Consider the following 20,544-nt stretch of genomic DNA (forward strand, 5'->3'; position numbering starts at 1 on the left):
AGGTCACATGATTAAAGGTAAAAGGTCATGTAGGGTCAATGAACCTTGGCCAAGTTTGGGGTATTTGTTGAATTACCATCATAACTTTGAAAGTTTATTGGTCTAGTTCATAAAACTTGGGCATAATAGTAATCAAGTATCACTGAACATCCTGTGCGAATTTCAAGTCACATGCCAACGTCAAAGGTCAATGAACTTTGGCCATAATGGGGGAATCTGTTCATAAAACTTGTGCATAATAGTAATCAAGTATCTTTGAACATCCCGTCTGAGTTTCAAATCACAGCACGAAAATCAAAGGTCATTTAAGGTCATTGAAGTTTGGCCATTTTAGAGATAATTATTCGATTGCTGTCACAACTTTCAAAGTCTATAGACATCCTTACTATAATTTGGCTAATCTTGTGTGTCCTTCCGTTTGTTTGAAGCAGCTTTTCTCCGTGGTTTTCCACTCAATAGAGCTGGAATTTTTTTCTAAACATGGTTAAATTGTTCACAGATTGTCATGAGGGGGGTTGTTTGTGGTATTTTGGTCGCATTATTTAAATTTTTTTTACAATTCGTAACTTTTTGGCATTCCTTTTCGCAGCCCTGAGTATAGCTTCGAAGTTCCCAGTCCCTTTTACCTATCTCGGGTCAGCGAAATACAAGTGGTAAAACTACACAAATGAGCTTATTGTGTGCAGATATTTTAGCTCCACATCTAAAACCTTTTCTCTCTCTCTCTATCTCGCTCTAAAATTGTATTCTTTAATTTCTCTATCTCTCTCTTCATCTCTCTGATTTTCCCTCTCTCTCTCACATTCATTTTCCCAACTGTCTCTCTCATTTTCCCCACTCTCTGTCTCTTTCATTCATTTTTCCCACTGTCTGTCTATCTCTCTCTCATTCATTTTCCCCGTGTGGGTCTCTTTCATTTTCACCTCTGTCTCTCTGTCATTCAATCCCCTCTGTCTCTCATTTTTCCCATTCTCTGTCTCTCATTTTCCTCACTGTCTGTCTGACTCATTTTTCCCACCACTGTTTCTGTCTCACTCATTTTATCACCCCCCCCCCTTTCTCTCACTCTCACTTCTTTTCGACATCCTGCCATACTTATATATGATTGAGCAACCTTTAATTCAAAAAGTACAAACAACCGCAGTCTAATGTACATGTGCAATGTACTTATATATACATACTTATACTTATACATATTTATTTCTGACCCAATACATGTAATCATAACATTTCTATATCACAATAATTGCCTCTTGACTGCTTATGGTATTTTATAGTTAGATTTGGATTTCACTCTGTAATGATTATTGAAGTTCTTCCTCCAGTTCAACCCAAGATGCTTAACTTAATTGAACCTCCTATCTATATTGAAAGAGAAGTCTGCTATGAATTAGTTGTCTAAATATATTTCATCAATAAACTGCTTGGCTTTCAGTGTGAATAGGCAGTCTAGCTGTACATACAAGAATGTCACCCCCTCCCCCCCCCACACACACTTTGATAAAGAAAAATGACTCCTACCCCCTGTGCTGCCACGGGTAATTGCTGCTAGTAGTGTATAAAATGTGGATATAGGGGTAATCAAGTATCACATGATCAAGGTCAAATATCAATGATTGTAGTATTATACCATATGAATGGTGTTTTTTGTGAATAATTATTTTAGTAGTTTTCAAAGTCAGCACTGCTGCTATATTGAATCGCGTTATCAGTGCAGATGAGACCGTCAGAGGCATTCCACTTGTTTTAAAGTGAATAGTTCCAGTGAGAAATTTGGGGAATCCCCAGGCCCATCAGCTACTGTACTACATCTTCATGTACAAGTGTAGGAAGCAGTGCAAGTCGGATCAGTTTGCATGCTGTAGTCTGTGCTTCTGCAGGATCAAACCCCATTTGACACATTAAAAATTAATCCAATATGTTTTTGTCTCACCTGCGAAGCAAAGTGAGACTATAGGCGCCGCTTTTCCGACGACGGCGGCGGCGTCAACATCAAATCTTAACCTGAGGTTAAGTTTTTGAAATGACATCATAACTTAGAAAGTATATGGACCTAGTTCATGAAACTTGGCCATAAGGTTAATCAAGTATTACTGAACGTCCTATTAGAGTTTCATGTCACATGACCAAGGTCAAAGGTCATTTAGGGTCAATGAACTTAGACCATGTTGGAGGAATCAACATCGAAATCTTAACCTGTGGTTAAGTTTTTGAAATGTCATCATAACTTAGAAAATATATGGACCTAGTTCATGAAACTTGGACATAAGGTTAATCAAGTATCACTGAACATCCTGCATGAGTTTCACGTCACATGACCAAGGTCAAAGGTTATTTAGGGTCAATGAACTTTGGCCGAATTGGGGATATCTGTTGAATTCCCATCATAACTTTGAAAGTTTATGGATCTGATTCATGAAACTTGGACATAATAGTAATCAAGCATCACTGAAAATTTTGTGCAAGTTTCAGGTCTCATGATTAAGGTCAAAGGTCATTAGGGTCAATGAACTTTGGCCGAATCGGGGGTATCTGTTGAATTACCATCATAACTTTGGAAGTTTATTGGGCTAGTTCATTAAACTTGGACATTAGAGTAATCAAGTATCACTGAACATCCTGTGCACGTTTCAGGTCACATGACCAAGGTCAAAGGTCAATGAACTTTGGCCGAATTGGGTGTATCTGTTGAATTACCATCATAACTTTGAAAGTTTATGGATCTGATTCATGAAACTTGTACATAAGAGTAATCAAGTATCACTGAATATCCTGTTTGAGTTTCAGGTCACATGATCATGGTCAAAGGTCATGTAAGGTCAATGAACTTTGGCCATGTTGGGGTTTTTTGGTGAATAACCATCATATCTCTGTAAGTTTATTGGTCTAGTTCATAAAAAGTGGACATAAGAGTAACCATGTATCACTGAACATCTTGTGCGAGTTAGAGTAGTATTCAAAGTCAGCACTGCTGCTATATTGAACCGCGTGATGCAGGTGAGACGGCCAGAGGCATTCCACTTGTGTTGATACTTTGTCAGTAATACATGTAGGTATTGCCACAGTATGTACAGAATTTTCATTGGAAATCCATCCTGACATCAAGTTGTTTTAATGAAAGCAGAAATGGAAGTTTTGCAGTTTAGTGGAGATCTGACAAAAATCCATTGACTTTTATGAATCGTAAAAATTTTGAATTTATGACACGTACCAAATGTGCGCAGTGACTGGCCCCATACTGTAGAGTATATCATTATGGATGTGCCGTAGCATGACAAAGGAAGCAACCATGATTTATTTTTAATTGATTTTTTTTTAAACTGGGATATTTCCTGTATGCTCCACATGTATGATGGATGACTATAAAAGGAACTGGAGTCCCTTCCCCCCCCCCCCCCCCCATTTCCATTTTGCAAGTTGCACATTTTCTTCATAAACTTCATTAAAGAAATTCATTCCACAGAATCACTATCTTTTGTTAAGGGGATGGGCGTAATGCCATTTCATTATGAAAAGACGTGTCTGAAGATGTACTGAATGATGCACTGATATCCAGACTACAGGATCTTCAGGAAGCTTAAATCATTTCCAATTTGCTGTTGTTGGGAAAACATGCTGGGGAAAACAGCATTGCATGGAATTTACATCACATGACACATGTGAGTACTTCTCACATTTGACTTCACCAACTCGAAAATGAAAATCCATGATTTATTTGGGTTTTTTTGCTGGATTTTTGCCAAATTCCTCTTGCTTTCACTTAACCTGTTTAACATCATCTTGGACTTTCCCTATTCTACTCGGGGGGGGGGGGGGGGGGGGGGGGGGGGGGGAGGGGGGGATGGGGCACTTGAACCAATGTGTGGCAGGTATGTGCTACTGGCAAGTCAGAATAAGGGGGCCCCGGAACTGCTCGTTATGAAGGTAGGGGTCCCTGGAACTACTTAAAATGTTGGGGAAGAGAGGGACCCTGGAACTAAATCTTCAGAGTTCGGAGGATACTACATGTATGGTTTTGGCCTCGTCGCGCCGCCGCTTCCGCCGCAGAGATTTCCTTGTGAGCGCTCTATCAGCTGCATTTCTTCTCCGATTGTCTTCAAATTTGGCATGAAGGTTGAGTATGGTATATAGTGAAGAAGCCTATTGATTTTAGTATGGGCGGAGGTCACATGGTAAGGTCAAAGGTCATTTTCAGGTCAACATTTTAAAGTTTACATGCAAAACTCTCTTATGACACCTAACTCCGTAACCGTAAGTCACTTTTCAACCAAACTTGGATGATAGATGGACTTGAGGGACCTGCATGTTATGCTGCTGTCAGAGGTCACATGATAAGGTCAAAGGTCATTTTCAGGTCAACATTAAAGTTTACATGCAAGACTCTCTTATGACACATAACTCCGCAACCGTAAGTCAATTTTCAACCAAACTTGGATGATAGATGGACTTGGGGTAACTGCATGTTATGCTGCAGTCGGAGGTCACATGGTAAGGTCAAAGGTCATTTTCAGGTCAACGTTAAAGTTTACATGTAAGACTCTCTTATGACACCTAACTCCGCAACTGTAAGTCACTTTTCAACCAAACTTGGATGGTAGATGGATTTGGGGTACTTGCATGTTATGCTGCTGTCAGAGGTCACATGGTAAGTTCAAAGGTAATTTTCAGGTCAACGTTGTCGCCATGATAATTGTATTTTTTTGTCAAATTTCTATGTGAGCTCTATATATCGCAATGACGGATGACGCGGTGGGATCGGGGGATACATGTGCTCGGCTGCGCGACCCGCCGAGCATCTCTAGTTTAAATATACATGTAGGTATGATGCCCTGGAATTACATGTAGTAATATACTTGACAAATCATGGGGCAAGCCCTGGATCTAGATTTTTAGTAAATGTTGATGCCCTGGAACTTGTTTCTTGGGCATTCTAAATGGTCCTGTGCCGGTGGCATCCATTCCGGCTAGCTGCGCTTTATCTATATGATATGATACGCACCCAGGCGGAGGCCAGCGCCACTGCACATCTAGCTCGCTACCCATTAAAATTTGTATAAGCTATACGCATGAAGGCTTTGGGCTGGCTTCGGGAACCCACAAATCAGAGCCACGAGATCAGAATTGTAACACCTCGGAAAATGCTCGGAAGATGACGTCATGACTCATGGGGCAGAATGAACATGGTATCTCCTGGAGCGGAAAGAAAACAAATCCTCATGCCTCAGAATGGGTTTTAATTGTACATGTAGCTGGCTGCCGAGGGGAAAATAATATGCCCTGGAACGAAAAATCGAGTGTAAAAAGTACTAAAAACTGGGGTCCCCTCTGCGGCACTTACCGACTGTCCTCAATATACAAAGTACCCACCCCATCCCCAGATTTTAATCTCTTGTTTCAGGTCTTTAGAAATGAAATGATAGTGTTTGTGACATCTCTGCCCTTGTTTGGCCCTTATTTTCTAGCATATTATCCATGTAGTCATTATACATGTTGCACTTTCCAACTTGAAATTGTTTGATGTAGGATTTTCAAAAATTTATTTATAAATACATGTATGTTCTTTTATGGAGGGGATGGGTTGTAGGTTTCTCAACGTGCATTAAAGTCTACATGAACTTGCATCAAATAAAGTATAAAAGACTTGTGAAGGTTGAGGTTTTAATAGCTTTGTAATATTGTCTTTTGTTATTTTCAAACATTTTATAAAACATTGACTCAAAGTTCTTGACATTGCTGTTGTGTCAGTACCAATAATCAATACAAAATATTGAACAACTGTTTATACACTATTGATTTTGCTAAATTTTCACACACAGTATGCACAGGCAGTTTGCAAATAGATTACATTTGGTATTTCCTTAATAGCATGTTGTATTTTGAATGAAATAATTTACATATTGTTGTACCTGGAACTGAATAACGGAAAACCATATTTTAAAGGGCAAGTCCACCCAACAGAAAGTTGATTTTAATAAAAAGAGAAAAATCCAGCAACGCTGAAAATTATATTAAAAATAGATTTACATGTAAAATGCTTAATTTCACAAAACACTTGTACATGTGGTATGTACATCCTGGTCGTTATGCAAATGAATAAGGGTCCTGATTTTAGTTCCAATTTTCTCCTCATTGTCATATGAAACAAAAGTTGTTTTTTTCCCTGAACATGTGGAATTATTATTTTATTAAACATTTTATAGTTCAGTCATATTGGTCCTTATTGTCATATGGAAAATTAAATATTGTATTATAAAAAACAAACAGACAAACAGAAATAGTGATTGGGGGACATTGACTCTCATATTATGTATGTCACTGAGTTGTGAATGTTTTGCAAAAAAATAAGTGTAACTTAATGCTGTTTCTCATTTTACATTCAATATTGATCAAATTTTCAGTGCTATTTTGATGTCATATACAGTATACACATAACAAAATTTCAAAATTTTGGGGTGGACTTCTCTCCACCAGGTGTATTCTAGTTCTAAATATTTTAATTACCATAAAAATTAGGCCCTATTTAAAAGATCTGTTGCGGAGGGGCATATGGTGACTAACCCTCATTAATTCCCACTACATTTGATACAAAATAGAATTTGCATAAATAAAAAAAGAAAGGGGCCTTTGAAAAGAGAAGATTTAATTTTACCTTAGTATAAACCTACAAATTCTTATCCCAATGTACACATTTTAAGTTCATAATACAAGAATATTCAGAAGGATGTCTGGGGATTATAGGAATAACTTGGCCACATTTCTTTCCAAGGTAAAACATTGGTAATATATTATATGTACCACTGCAGAAAAATAGAATTAAATTTTTTATGAAAAGGCTTTCACTAGGAGTGCAAGGTTGACCAGTGAGTCAGCAGGTCAGTATTCCAGAGTCTGATATCTGGTTTTGTCTCTGTTGAACGAGGGTAATTGGATTCACCCCTGATTCTTGGCAGTCACCCTTCCTCCATTTTTCGAAGTTCCTATTAAGAATGGAAAAATTTGACATTTCTCATTTTAGACAACAACCCAGCCGACACCTGCACCCACAACATTCGGCCCTCCAGTCAGAGGGTCCTTCACAGGTGCAATCGTCCTCGACACCCCATATCTGCGATCTTATGATGATGTTCGAGCCCAAGGCACTGATGAACTGATGACAAACTTCACACAGGCGGTAAGCTTAGATTCACTTTACAGACACATACATGCAGTGCATAATGCATAGTTTCAGAAGAATGATATTCAGGCCACCTCATACGTAACCAGAGTAATTTAATGCGAGAACTTGTTCAGGCTCGAAAAAACCCGATAATTATTTTCCGCATTCAAAGCATCCTAAGAAGAAGTCCCATTTTGTGTAAATTCTCAAAGTTACTAGCATGCGCAGTTTGACCTGATATAAAGCAGGTGGTTCCATGACATTTGCTCCGGCGACGATTGCTCTGCTCTAAATTCCACACACGAAGCAAATTACCAACTTCCATCCTGGGTTTAACATATTACCCTACCCTAAACCTAACATAAAACTTCATGGTGATCCTAATCCTACATCTTTTATAGACGAAGTAAGCCCTGAGCAATTGCCACAGGAGCAAATGTTGTGTCACCAAGCAAGCAAGGTGTGGAATCAAATTCGCTAGCTCAGCAGTCATTCACTGCCCCTGTGCCCAACGACATGCTACATGTAGTTCCTGTAATTTGCTTTCACACTGCCGAAATACCTGCGACCTTGGGAAAAAAATGCAAAAGTTCTTGTAACTTCGACAAGTACATATTATTTAGCTGTGAATTTCTTAATACGCGTAATTTGCTTTCACAATGCCTGAATTGCTAGGTATTTTCTGATCTGGGGTAGATCAGGGCAAATTTACCAATCAGAAAATACCTGGAACTGACAAACTTAAAGGTGCTCTGAAGCCCCCCTCACATTGCCGTTTTGGGGGTGATTTGTTTCGCCTGTTTTTCTTTATTTTTCCCCATTTTGCTGTATCGAAATACATGTATGCCTGTTTGTACTTTGTAACCTTGCCCTCTTTAGAACCTGCAACATATTTAAAAATATTCTTAGAGAATGGGATATAAAAATCTATTGAATTTGATATACATGTATAGAAAAACATAAAGTTTGCATTTAAACATCTAATGTTAGATGTGTATGACTAATGTAAATAAAAAGTAATAAAAAAATTACAGGGCATAGGCATCATGTAACCTTTTGCAGTTACAGGATGTGCGATGAAATACAGGGTGAATGATTGTAATATCAGGATTTAGGGGGATTTTCATTAAAGGATCTGAGCATTATCAGGATCTCAGATTTCATGGGAAATACCAAGTAAAGTGTGTCAATAATTATGTTTAATTCATAAAGGGGAATATCACCATGACGTCAAGTTGATTGAAAAGGAGAATGGTTTAATGGAGCTTTTGATGAAAATCCACCAGAGAGGACCGGTATTAAAAGTTCTGATTTGTTTATTAAGATTTGACATTTCACAAGCAGCATCCCAGTTTGTCATATTCCTCAAATTGTCATTTTCTCAGAGACATTTTATGATTTTTAAAATATATTTAAGGGATTTTTTTTATAATTACCATAAATTTTCATTATTAATATTGGTATTACTATTGTTATTATCATTATTTTTATTATTATTGATTTTGTAAAAAAAAATCATCATCTGTGATCAGATCAGAATATGTACTGTACACTGTATTTCTCTTTAAGTGTACATGTAGCATAGAGCTCCATGCATGTAGCATGCGCAGTGTACTGCCATCACATGTAGCATTCTGCCACTAAAAAGTATATCAACTTTTACATGAAATTCATTAACCCTATCTAGCCCAAGGTATTTTGGGAGTTCATATGGCCGGGGGGGGGGGCCTCCCAGGCCCCCCCAAGATCTCAGCCATCGACCGCGTGATCGCGCCAAAAATTGGCACGTGGGTTGCCTTGGACATAATCAACAAAATTGTATCGCAATTTATTTTATGCGAATAGCTATTAAGTGAATATGCTAATTTATGCGTAAATAGTATGCAAAATCATACTTTTTCCTCTAACTCCCTAAATAAAGCTCCAAATGTATTCTTGGGTAGAAACTCTTCGTGGTGTTCTTAGCAAGTGTACATGTATGCGATATCAAATCATTGTCTTATGTATTATATTGTTTTTTGCAGTTACTTATGTATTTCTTTGTTTTTTTGACCTTTAGTTTTTCAGTGTTTTTTCAATGAAATTTGTTGGGGACTCTTCTGTGATCATAAAAAGCATAAAATAAATACATTTAGACCAGCAAAACTATTAATCATGCATTTATGAATTTTGGTTGACAACACGTTTTTCATTGACTTTGTACACGAAATCACATTTTTGAGCAATTTTTGGTCTGACATGCACTTACATAATGTTGCGTAATTTCGGAACCACGTTCCCGGGTGACGCAAAATTGGTCTCAAAAGTTGCGCAAGATTTGAAAGTAAAAAGCCAGCAAGTGGCGCGGTAAAATAAAAATTGGGGTTCGAAAATATTGTGCGATTTGTTGAGGGGGGCCTCCGAGCCCCCCCCTTGCGTAGATAGGGTTAAAACTATGCCTTGTTGACATCATATTTGGCTTGATACTTTCTGACAAAGCACAATCATTTGCCAGGGTATTTTTTTTCAGTTCCTGTATATAAATATCAGAAAATTGTACTTTTGAAAATTCCCAACATTTCTTGAAAATTCCAGTAGGCTTTGTACAAAAGTATCTGTAGTTATATAAAGATTCTGAAGACTATATTGTGAGTTGACAAGAGCATAAAATGCAAGAGATAAATTAGATATGTAACATGCAGTGACCATTATTAAACCAATTACAACGTATAAACATCCTATCATTTTGTAGAAAGTATGGGATCATTTGTGTTATAAAGCTTTGTATTTTATTTTCCGTATGTACAATATAGATGGATAAAGTATATGCAGTTCCAAGTGCTGTTAATTTCATATATCAAAACACCATTGTGGACCAGATAGTGTAAGTATACATATTTCATTTTTTTTTTTCAATTTTTTTTTCAAGGTACATGTAAATGTGTGTCGATACACTACAGTATGTAAAATAGACCCATTCAAATAATCGTCAGTGTTTCAAAAGCTTTGATAGACTTTTTGAAGCTCTTCTTTTATATCTTAAAAAAACTATAATACTTATTTTCATTAATTTTGTAAACCTTAGCATGTACAGTGGGGTAATCTTAAAAGAAAAAGATCTGTCAGCTGTTTTCATCAAATTCTGGAATACTTTTTTTTCTCAGAGTTTAAAACAATTTCTTATATCAGTCTCTTAATTGTCTATTTTGAGGGTTTTCAGATATTCGGGGGGGGGGGGGGAGGGTTGGGCATGAGAAATAGAAAATAATGTCACCATGCATTTTCTTCTCAACTTTATTCTCTGCAAAAATCTCAAAATAGATTATTTTTCTTACCCAAATTTTTTAGCCTAACTAATAGAATTGTTCAGGTGAATATTGAAAATATGAATGACTGTTTTTGAAACAATTACTGTCCAGGGACAAATAAACCGACTTTAATACCCTTTTATCATTATATTTTAAATTCTGCTTTAATTGATGAATTACTCAATTTATCATATCTGAGTAGATTGAAAATGCTTCAAAAACGTGCAATAAGAATTATCACAAACTCTAACCCTTGTACACATACTTGTACTTGTACAGCACCATTTTTGCCAAATATAAAATCCACACTGTAGATCAAATTAATAATCAACAAATTGCTATCTATGTACATGTATTCTTAATACAATATGATCTTTTGCCAAACTTTCTTAATAAATGTTTTGTACAAAATAAATCACTTACCGGTCATCTAACCAGACAAGCTTAAGATCTCCTTATTCCAAATAATTTCAAATACACATTTTTAAATTATTATTAAAGGTAAGTTTGAGTTCTGGTATAGAAATTGAATTTTGACAGGAAGTATGCCCCCTCCCCCCCAGAATATTTGGGGTTAACATGAATTTTTCATGGTTTCATTTTGGTATTAAATACATCCTTTTATGTTTTTATCATCCCCTATTGCAGTGATGCTCAACCAAAGGTGCAGGTTAATTTCACAGTGTCGTTGGATGCCATCAACCGAGGAGCCCGAAATCATCTTCTGACCACCCTAGGATCCTTCCCATCAGATGTGATGGATACATACACCGTGCTCTCTGTGGATACAGAACCGGAGAAAAAGACCTCGCTTGATGCATAAGAGCAAGACAGAGAGACAGAAAGCCAGAGGCTTCATTCTACTTGCATGCACATTTTTCAGTGAAATGCATCTCCATTCCAAAACATCATGGCTGCCAACTCTCAATCAATGAGAGTGAGACTCTTAGAGATTTTGTTTCATTTATATGCATTTCTGTTGATTTTTGTCATTGTGACCTTTAATTAAGTTATATCATTGGTCTGGAGTCTCACTCTGAACCGTGTGTGCAAGCTTGAATGAGGGTGCAAGCACAAACGGTTGGATAAAAAGAATTAATTGCAAACTTAGGGGTGTGCAAGGGTTTTCTGCAAGAGTGGATGCAGTAAGGATTTGAGAGAGATCATTTGATATGGAAAACATACTCTGGAAAGAAATCAATTGATGCCAAAACATTTTAGATGTCAGGATGTACATGTAATGTTCATTTGGACCTTCCTTATTCACATATCATTTCTTTGGACACTTTTTCGAACCTGTTCTGCGGTCCCTGATAGTGACTGGCCCCATATCTCGTTCAGCTTGTCTGGTATTCTTTTTCTGTGATAATCAGTCATAACATTATTCTTAATTCACTTCGTTTTTTCTTGTTTTGGACAAAAGTACAAACAGGAAGACAGCTTAGTGTACCGGTACTTAAGAAAAAACAAACAGGAAGTTGTAATTTTTTAGCTGTTGTAATATTACATGTATCAGTTTCATACGTGTATAAAGTAACTAGTGAATGTTCTAACTTCTAATATTAAAATATATGATTATATGTTTCTTAATTTTCTTCACATGGATAATAATAACAATTGTTCCAAAAGGATTTTTTTTTCCAGTCAATCTGACTTGGAAGTCATGATTCATTGCAATGTAAAATCTCCTGCCCTTTAGTATTCAGGTTTTGATCAGATGATGTTTTGTGAATGGACTGAAATAATATGTTGCCCAAAAGAAATACAATCTGGAAATATACATGTATTTTATGAATATACATGTATACCATAGTTAGAATGTCTATCTGCCACAAACATACTGGTAACCCTGCTAAAGTTTGGATTGGGATCACAGAAGAAGGTAATAGTGATGTCTGTAACATAGCCACGTCACAACAATTGCTTTGGCTTTGGCATTTATTGAATTTCGGAATATAAATTAAACTGTAGGGGGGGATCAATTTGACCCCCCCCCCCCCCCCCCCCCCCTCTCGATAAACTTTTTCATATCATGTGTGGAGTTCACTTATCAGATTTGAACTATTTGTTGATTAAAGTTGATGGGTGAGTATTTTTTGTTTTTGAGCCAAACATACATTCTTTAACAATATTACTTGCTTTTTTTTGTGGGGGGGGGGGCTCAACAACAAAAGCTGATATTGTGCCGCTCCCCTTACCTGAACGTTTCCACTATAAAACTCAAGTAAACATATACTGGACTCTAGATCTATTAGTCTGGATCCCTTCCCAAGTAAATATGGTGTCCTGTGTAGAATGTGTTGAGTGCAAACTCCTTGCTCCAAGCATGTAGAGTCAACTGACTTGGCTATTGCGTTGCTTTAAAAAATTCATGTACTTCATAACAACTGTTTGTGCAAGAAGTGCATGTCGGAGAGCATTGAGAATGCTTTAAAGATGTTATCGATAATGAGGGGGCGTTTCAGGAAGCATCTTGCCAGTGATTCTACTGAAAAACAATCAGATCTCAGTCAGCGTGGTGCAAGAACTTCAGCAGAATCAACGAACTGGACCTTTATGAAATGTCCTTTTGACGACAGTCAGTCTGGAAATGATGCATGTGTGTTGCTGCGGATGAGACTGAAATTGTTTGTGTCAAAGGTGAAGTCACCCTCAGTGTCATGTATCGATCATTTCACACCAGTTCAGTCAGTGTACCGGGCAGTAACTTTGTTTTGATTAAAAGTGTATGCACATACCATCATGCCTTTGTCCACGCAAAGAGTATCTACTTTTAAAATCAGGATGGCCATATACGGGAGCTTCCATTTTCTCCAACCATCTCATTTTGTGAGCTCTTTAACCGTAATCAATTTCTTTCTGTAAAGGTTGTAATGTTATGACTGGTGTCGACTAGATGTATGGGAATTCATCAGATTGATATGGATATTATACGTTTTACTATCATTTTTATCAAACTTTAAAATAATTTCACTTGAGAGTGGTATACATTGGAATAAGCATTTTGTGGAAATTATTAGTTTTTTTTATATTGGATTTGTCAGATGCTGAATGTGTGTTCATCAGCCTGTCAACAATTTCTTTTACTGTAGTTTGGTCATGATAGAAATAATGCTTCTTTATGTTAAGAACTTTTCCTCTCTTGGTGACTTTTTTCTTCAAAATCTAGCTCACATGTAAAGGTTATTAGGGAAAGTCATTAAATGTGGGTGGGACAAATCAGCATGCAAGCGAACCATCAATTCAGTGTGTTGGTGGAATTTTTAAAGATTGAGTCGAGTATAAGGATGTGCAACACTAATGAGAAAAAGACTTAAAAATCACTGTAATTGCAACATTCATAGCTTAGGAAATGAAACATTAGCGGATAGAAATGCCATTTCAGTTGTGCTTATTATGAGCAACAATTCACCTCCTGCCACTTATTGGGCACATATAGACACTTTTAGAAACAGATGAAATCTGCTTGATTTGTTATGTAATCATTCAACACAATTGCAATTTATTGTTGATGTTTGTATATATATGTGACCATTGCCACTAGTACTAATATATTTGTGTATATTTTTTTCTTCATTTTTTCAATTCTATAACTCTCTCACGTGTGTGTGTGTTTTGATATTTAGCAAATTGCTTAAACTAGATAGATTTAAGAGATGTGGCTGCACCACTCTGTGTGTTTGTTCTGTCTATGGACTCTTTTCTTGAATAAATCAAGTTGTCATCTGGATTTTTGCTATTGAATTTTGGCTAGTTATCATTTCAAAGCTAAGCATTGGCTATTCAAGACTTTTAAAATACAAAATTTATTTTGGCCAATGTATTGTGAGTGTGAAGTTAGGTGGTAACATCAGTGTAGAAGATTAGGAATGTAGGCTTGTTTAAATATGCGTGTGCCGAATCGATTCTGAGGGGATGATAGTGATTTTTCTTCAGAATTTTTCTTGGAATCTAGCTCTTCCTATTAACGAATAGTGATAATAATTGTATAGATGATTCATTATCAAGCATTATAGAATTTTTAAAAAAATTAATCTTTCATTATGTTGTAAGTATTAAGTACTTTATCTTTAATCTTAATCTTAAACATTTCTTACTAAGAAACTGCTAGATTTCCAATTATAACAGCTATGACCTTGTGCAATGCATTTCACTCAAATTTTCTCATCTTTTAAATGAGACTTAGAGCTCTCAATCCCGTATAAAGGAGAGTCACAGCATGTCAAAGAACATGGTTTTCTGTTTGAAAAATAGTAGGGAATATTTTTTCCCTGGTGAAGTAGCTAGCCATTTTTACCTACTTCATCTACCTTTGTAATTCAGTCCATAGATCATGCAAATAACATGAAGAAAGCAAATCCTGCCATGTAACAGGCTAACATTTAGACACTGTTAGACACTTCTTCGACACATTGGGTGATTTCAGTCCAGTGTTGGCCTTGGTGTTGAAATTTGGATTGGTTTCCCGAGCTCCAAAACTTATTCAGAGTTTGTAAAACTGATCCAGATCACATTATTGACATCTCAACAACTAGTTAGTGACTTTTTAGGACCATTTTCATTGTACGTTTGGTGTTATAATTGTGTAAAAATTGACCTAACACCAACACCATACTTGAAATCACCCATTGTGTTGGTAGTGTTCTTAAGCCCCAATCAATCAATGCATAAATGTTATATAGCCTTACACCCTTTTTATTACCGTAATTTCTTGAGTATAAAGGGTGACAGTAGAACCTGATTATAGCAATGGACCAGGCGGTATAAGTGTGACTTATACTCCCAGTTGCCAAAGGCGTTACTTTGTTTGTAAAGTCATGCCAAGTCCACACATGCTACCGCTTATCAATCAATAAAATTGCATGTTGTCTATCATGTGTGCATCATTATTTACTGGTAAGCATTAATTAGGCAAGTCTTAACCTTTTTTGAAACACCTTCAGTTCATATTATGTGCATGAGCAGAAAAAGGTAATATGAGACATATATTCAAGGTATTGTTAAAATTCATGGACCTATGTGATTTGATGATTATTCAAATATTCCTTTTTGCAATAATCTTTTCATCAAATCAACCAAAGAGCAACTAAGTTTTCATAATGATTTGAGAGTAGCCCAAATAATAGACAATGCAACATACGATTTCCAAAATTATTTTATTAATTTATCAATAAATACACTATTCTAGTCAACTACAGTGTAGTGTATGCCAGGACTTTCTTTCAATAACACAGAATGCTATGCTGGGAAAGCTTGATCAAGAGCTTCATCTGAAGTGTAATGATGCATATCCCAATTAAAAATGGGAAAGATCATCCAAGAATAATTATGAATGAGCTACCTATGCACTGGCTTATTGTTGAAAATAATCGTAACAGTTATGCAAATTTCAATGTCTGCTTGCAAATGGTTAGGCTTGTGCAAATGAGTAGGCTCCAAACACAAGATGATTCATTCACATTGATCTGTGAACAACTTGCATCTATTTTAAGGCCATGAAAACAAGTGTTAACAATGCTACTTGGAAATTAGTTCCTAAAGATTTCCCAGAAGTTTTGGACATGGTTTGCTGTGACCCACAGAAGGTCAACAGAAAACACTATAATGCAAAGATTATCATCGCCTGTATGTATATTTCATAGTCTGAAATATCGTAGCATTTCTAGACAGCTGATATTCTAAAAAAAGTGCACTTCAGATATGTAGTGTCACAATTAATCCGCTTTCTTTAAAAAATTTGTCCTAAATTTCTGTGATACTCGGAGATGTATGGCACTCTCGAGAGCTAAAAATAAATGTACAAAATGTAATTCATCTGGTATTAAGCTGCATTTGTGTTTATAAATCATGAATATATCTGTTAATGTGCATATACTTGTGCGTTTCTGTCTTTACATGTGTTATAGGGGACAAAACTCCCAGATGATAGTGTACATATTGTCTTGTCGTGATTCAATATTGTGTGTGTCTCGAACTATATTAATTGCCTTAATCATAATACTTACCTACACTTATACTTGTGATATTTTTTTTGTCTCATCCACCATATACTTTGTAGACCAGACTAAGGGATCCAATTAGCCCCTAATTTTTTATCGGAATATCGTTTCCCCAAGCAATTATGATTACAAAATAGCTTGCACTTTGATTTTTATTTAGAATTTTGAGCGATGTTACTAACTCCCTTTAATTAGTACCCTGCCCCCATCTGCCTTGCAATATTCTCTCCATTTTCTTTTTTTTTTAATTCAATGATCTGCATAGTACCTGTAGATTGTGATAATTTCTATATGTCTTAATGAGAGACAGATAGCAACAATTCAATCCATTCTATCTTTTTAATTGTAAATATGATTTTTGATACACCTGTCGAGGCTATTAGTATTTAAAGCAAAGCTAAACTTGCAATAAGACTGAAATCTTTTCAAGGCTTACAACCAGTTTGTGACCCAATGTACAGTTGTAATCTCTTTAAAATGTGATTTAGTTTTCTAAATTCTTATCCTTTGGTCACATGAAGTTAAAAATGAAACAACAGAAAAAATATCTTGCCTTTTTTGTCTTTATAGAAGTTTGATATTTTAAGAAGAAACAGCTTAAAGATCATATTATAATGTAATGCATGTTCTTATCACATAAAGATAATGAAAGTAATGTTATGTATAATTTGCTGATTTCTAAAGTACTCTTTGTGGAAAAGAAATGTCATTTTATGTTATTTAAGTGAATTTAGCATTGTGTTTCCTTAGTCACTTTATCTTAAATAAGGCAAGATTTTTAAAGGAATTTATCTGTAGCCCCTGCTTTTACTCTTCCGTTCTTAAACACTTTTCTATGATATGTGTAATCAGAGGTTGAGGATTTTGGTGTATTTTGGTTTTTGTTGTATACCTTTTTATATACAGTAATCTCAATAAAAATAATTATTTAATGGTTATTACAGATATGCATGGAAGTTGCTTTCATAAAACGTTTAAATTATTTCACACTTGTCAACTTTTGACAAATGTGAAATAATTTAATCGATATATCAACAATGTGTATTACTGTACTCTGATAAAATCATCTGTATTGCAACTGCTGTATATTTATAGTAATTGGTAGTATAGATATCCAAGTCAAAGATCAGCATGAAATGTATGTGGCAAACTACATATGGATTGATCTTATTTGATATATTAAATGGTTACTTAACACCAATATGATTTACCTTGTGCGTACATGTATGTTGAGCAGATTTGATTTGTTTGCTATTACTGTATTGGGTGTATGAGAGTATTTTAATGTGATCCTTCTTCCCTTAAACAGATGCTCCAAGCTGAAGATATTTATACTTCAATAAACAGAATAAAATTCACAGAGCAAAATGCTGGATATTTGATCAAAATCGGATGAAAAATAACAAAATTAATTCATTTTATAGATTTGCATTTATTCCGGTTAAACAGTTCTAGACATGTCGTCATGAATATTCATTAGGTGGACTGATGATATCATATCCCCAATTCTTCTTTAGTATTTTTATTTTCTACCAAGAACTAAAACAACAGGATTGACAACTGATTAAGTGCATTGGTTATTTATTGCTGCAACTTATTTCATCATAATGGAGAAACATCATTTACACAAGTATGAAAAATTAGACAATTATGATTTCATTAATAACATAAGAAAAGGGAATGTGGGGGATGTAACATCAGCCCACCAAATGATTATTAATGACGATGTGCATAACTGTTTTCACAAAATACTGCTAAACTCTAAAATTTAATAACTGTGTTTGTTATCCGATTTTGATGAAATTTTCAGCATTTTGCTCTGTGAATGTTACTCTATTTATTTAGATATAAATATTCTCAGCCCAGAGCATCCCTTTAATATATCTAGGCCTGGGTACTATTGGAGATCATATGTGATCCAGCACCACAAAAAAACCCACAAAAAGTCACACTTTGATTTTCAATTCAGATTTTTGGTGTTTTCTGAAAGAGTAGGCCTATACTCTCCCCTATTTACTGTAAAAATTTTGATATATCAATCGAACTTAAAGTGTCATTTTTAGTGTTCTTATAAGACATATTTTTGTCTAAGATTCAGGTTTATTTTAATCATGTTTTGTTTTCACGAAAACCTGAAAATTCATCTCTCTTTGAACTATAAAATTTAAAACTGTCTAACCCCTGCACGTGATGAATATCACTGTTTGTGTGTATTTACGACTATACTCATCAGTATGGTCTCTTATCTTGCAATACGTTGTATAATTCTATTATAAATCATATAGATACCCTGCTGTTTCATGACTATCTTTTCTAATCTTCTGAATAATTGAGTAATCATGGAATTATGTCCCATTGCCTAAGATGGAAACCATGTTGCCTGGCAACAGCATTTTCCCTACCAACTATCTCTTTTTTGGCAATAATTCAAGCATGTAACCAAACAAAATGATTTTTTTTTTGCCATCAAAGTGCATCATGTACCATTCTAACCATTTATCATGGTGATCACAATCAATTTCAGCCATCTGGCCAGGCGGTCAGCATATTGAGAGAGTCCGTATGCAGAATGTTTTTCCAATGGGGTGGCAAGATGGCTAAACTTTCTCCAAGAAACAAGGCGAGGGAGCAGTGACTGAGCTTGGCAAGGGGGTGCTGTTGCATTTTCTAAACGTAAATTGAAGGTATTATCATGCACACTTTGGGTGAATTTTATGAAAATTTTCAGTTTAAAAAAAGAACTTTTTGCTGCATATGGCAATGGGAGAAGAAAATGGGTAATATTAAAAATATCTTTTTTGGAAAATTTTATTAAAATATTTTCCGAAGGGCCATACATATCCAAGACCCACCAATAAAGCTTAAAGTGTCTACAATGAGAGAACAAAATTAATTATCAGTTGACAAATATAATGATTCCTAAACTGAAGTGATTATGAACTCAAACGCTAATTAGAGGTACCTATAAACAAATATGTAAATCATAGTGATCTATCGAAGTTTCTATAATATACATCTGCATTTATTGCAATGTCCCTCCGTTGGTACAAGGTTTTATTTTGATTTTTTTTAATGATTTTCTTTAATTATACCATTGCATGGGTAATGGACCAGTTAACACAATAGTCTCTACTTCAAGCCTTCAGGCAGGGTTGCTAGTTTCTACACAACTTGCTGTGTTAAAACACAGATCGAGAGATCCTCGGTATGTGGCAAATATTATGGCTGCCCTCGGTCTTGGAACCGTCGCAGGTGGAGCGAGACCCCCAAATCCGTCCGAAATAAATCTTAATGTTTGTGTATCGACCCATCTGGATGATAAAAGACCCCTAGCTCAGAGCGAAGAGATCTGGTTTTGGGGGGGGGAATTTCAGGCACTTTCGGGAATTTTTTTATTTTCGTAAATTTTGACAGGTTGCGGGTGGGGCGAGAGACCCCATGTGTGTCCGAAATGGATCGTCTTTATTTCTTTGTATATCGACCCATTCTGGATGCCAAAAGACCCCTCAGAATGTAGAGAGTTTGGGGGGAGGTTTTTATTTTCATAAATTTTCACCAATTTTTACATGTCGCGGGTTAATTGGGTGAGAGACCCTAAAATCCTTCCGAGATGGATCTTCTTTATGTTTTGTATATCAACCCAGCTGGATGCTAAAAATAGCTGGTTTTAGGGGGTTTTCGGGACAATTTCTGAAAATCTTTATTTTCGTTATTTTTGGCCAATTTTGACAGTTCACGGGTAAGGCGAGAGGCCCCAACATCCGTCCAAAATGGATCTTCTGTATTTTTTGTATGTCGACCCATCTACATTCTAAAAGACCCCTTAGATCGAAGAGAGCTGGGTTTTCTTTTTTTTGGGGGGGGGTGGGTTCGGGGCAATTCATTAAAACTTATTTTCGTCAATTTTGGCCAATTTGGACATGTTGCTTGTTGCGTGAGAGCCCCTAAAATCCGTACGATAGAGATCTTTATTGCTGCCCTCTACGATCGTTGGCTCATACCATAAGTTTCCAATGTATATTTTTAGATTTTCTCCAAAAATATCCGGCAAAAGTTAAAATTTGAACATGGTGAAATGGAATTGAGAGAGCGCCGCGGTCAA

At 35.9% G+C, this 20,544-nt stretch overlaps 1 protein-coding gene across 2 annotated transcripts in view; it reads left to right on the forward strand.

The window, feature by feature from the left end:
• The window catches only part of LOC121422408, a 35,762-nt gene extending 23,358 nt beyond the window's left edge, over positions 1 to 12,404 (forward strand). For both annotated transcript variants that reach the window (XM_041617425.1, XM_041617437.1), the window contains 3 exons: positions 7,016 to 7,171; positions 9,949 to 10,019; positions 11,092 to 12,404. In XM_041617425.1, coding sequence (XP_041473359.1) covers positions 7,016 to 7,171; positions 9,949 to 10,019; positions 11,092 to 11,266 — 402 coding nt within the window. In that variant the 3' untranslated portion in view covers positions 11,267 to 12,404. The remainder of the gene's footprint in view (positions 1 to 7,015; positions 7,172 to 9,948; positions 10,020 to 11,091) is intronic.
• Positions 12,405 to 20,544: the final 8,140 nt, after the last annotated feature.

Source organism: Lytechinus variegatus, chromosome 1 (genome assembly GCF_018143015.1).
Source record: "Lytechinus variegatus isolate NC3 chromosome 1, Lvar_3.0, whole genome shotgun sequence".
NCBI lineage: Eukaryota > Metazoa > Echinodermata > Echinoidea > Temnopleuroida > Toxopneustidae > Lytechinus > Lytechinus variegatus.